This window comes from Symphalangus syndactylus, chromosome 11 (assembly GCF_028878055.3).
Source record: "Symphalangus syndactylus isolate Jambi chromosome 11, NHGRI_mSymSyn1-v2.1_pri, whole genome shotgun sequence".
NCBI lineage: Eukaryota > Metazoa > Chordata > Mammalia > Primates > Hylobatidae > Symphalangus > Symphalangus syndactylus.
This window is the reverse complement of record NC_072433.2, coordinates 120,463,263-120,465,348: the sequence shown is the minus strand read 5'-3', so window position 1 is coordinate 120,465,348 and position 2,086 is coordinate 120,463,263. Positions and strand designations below refer to the sequence as shown.

The following is a 2,086-nucleotide window of genomic DNA, read 5'->3' as shown; positions in this document are numbered from 1 at the left end:
ACCAGGAGGGGAGGAGATCTGAGGCCAAGAAGGCCACTAACGATGAGCTGAGAGCTGCAGCATGAAGCAGAGGCGTCCTCGAAGCGTCCCACTGGCTGTGGCTCAGCACAGGCTCGTGAGTGCTTTTCCTCTCAGAACACCGGAGCACAGTGTGAAGCTGCAAGACTCCTAGTGGAGACCAGGTACCAAGGGTCTAGTCCTACTTTGGCCGGTAGGACCATCAGATGGGCAGTGGAGCCAAGAGAAACTATAGCCAAATAAGGCCTCAGGATGCCACAGGCCCCTGACTTCCCAGGCTAGCTCCTGGCGGGGCAGGGCTCTGTCAGTCACACGGCTGGAGGTTACAATGGCAGACTGTGGCCAAAGGTGATGTGTTGTGTGTGTGGCACCAGCTAAGCCTCCATGTAACTCCCACAAAAGCCCCCTGCCACCCCACGCTGGGGACCCCCAGCATGTTATTCTACACCATTGCAAGTTTTGTGCCTGCGGCCTGGGATGCCCTGGCCTCATGCCCCTTCTGACTTGTCCTGGACTTAACAACAGTACGTGGAGGCCAGTTAGATTCATCCACATCAGCCTGAGGCCAAGTAGGTGAGTCCCAACTTCAGACTTACAAATAAAGACATAACCCAGTACGCAGTTTGGTTATGAAAAATATCTATGGTAGTGGAAAAAGATCTCTAAAATATCAGGATAAAAATGGGCTGTATGGCCAAATACAGTGAGCAGGGACTCGGAGTGGGACAGGAAGAGGTCTCAACTGGAAATATACCTGATGAGGTGGGTTTTGTTGTTCTTGGCATTGCTGCTTTTGGCTGGCTGCCTCACCAGTAAGATAAAAACCACTGCCTCCTAGGCTTGTGTGGATTAAATGAAGTACAGTTACATCTTGAGATATGCCCAGACTGCAACAAGTTGTCTTTAAGAGGAGCTTTATTTAAAAGCACTGTGGTTTATGAGGATTACAAGGCTCTTAAAAAGAGCTCTGATCTTCCGTCGCAGGGTTTCACCATGGCCTGGGGCGCTAAGAAGCGCTTGAAGCATGTTGCAGCGCTGAAGCATTGGATGCTCGACAAACTAACGGGTGTATTTGTACCTCGTCCATCGACAGGTCCCCACAAGCTGAGGGAATGTCTTCCCCTGATCGTCTTCCTTAGGAATAGACTCAAGTATGCATTGACTGGAGATGACGTAAAGAAGGTATGTATGCAACGCTTCATTAAAATTGATGGCAAGGTTTGGGTGGCTATCACATACCCTGCTGGATTCATGGATGTCATCGGCATCAAGACAGGTGAGCGTTTCTGCCTGGTCTATGACACCAAGGGCGGTTTCGCTGTTTACTGCATTACAGTGGAAGGGGCAAAGTACAACCCGTGCCAAGTGAGGAAGGTGACTATGGGGATGAAGGGAATCCCACACCTGGTGACTCATGATACTGGAACCATCCACTACCCAGATCCTCTCATCGGGGTGAACAAGACGATGCAGATTGATTTAGGGACTGGCAAGATAATCAACTTTATCAAATTCCACACAGGCAATGCGTGTATGGTGATCGGTGGAGCCAGCCTCAGTCATGTTGGTGTGACCCCCAACAGGGAAAGACATCCTGGTTCTTTAAATGTGGTGCGTGTGAGGGATGCCAATGGCAACAGCTTTGCCCTGAAGCTTTCCAACTTTTTTGTCACTGGCAATGGCAGTAAATCTTGGATTTCCCTGCCCATGGAAAAGGGCACCCGACTTACTATTGCTGACGAAAGAGAGAAGAGGCTGGCCACCAAACAGCAGTGGCTAAATTGCAGTACCAGCATATTTTGTTTTTTTCTCAAATAAACAGTGAATTCTTGTTTCTTAAAAAAAAAAAAAAAAAAAAAAAAAAAAGTTCTGATCTGAGGCTAGGTGTGGCGGCTCACTCCTGTAAACCCAGCACTTTGGGAGGCAGAGGTGGGTGGATCACTTGAGGGTCAGGAGTTAGAGACCAGTCTGACCAACATGGTGAAACCTCGTCTCTACTAAAAATAGCCAGGGTGCAGTGGTGTGCTTTTGCAATCCCAGCTACTTTGGGGGCTGAGGCAGGAGAATC

General features: G+C 49.2%; 1 protein-coding gene across 1 annotated transcript; it reads left to right on the top strand.

Moving 5' to 3' along the window:
- Positions 1-967: 967 nt before the first annotated feature.
- On the top strand, positions 968-1,844 carry LOC129492712 (small ribosomal subunit protein eS4-like). The gene has a single exon (XM_055297903.2). The coding sequence runs from the start codon at positions 1,012-1,014 to the stop codon at positions 1,834-1,836; it is 825 nt and encodes a 274-aa protein (XP_055153878.2). The 5' UTR covers positions 968-1,011; the 3' UTR covers positions 1,837-1,844.
- Positions 1,845-2,086: the final 242 nt, after the last annotated feature.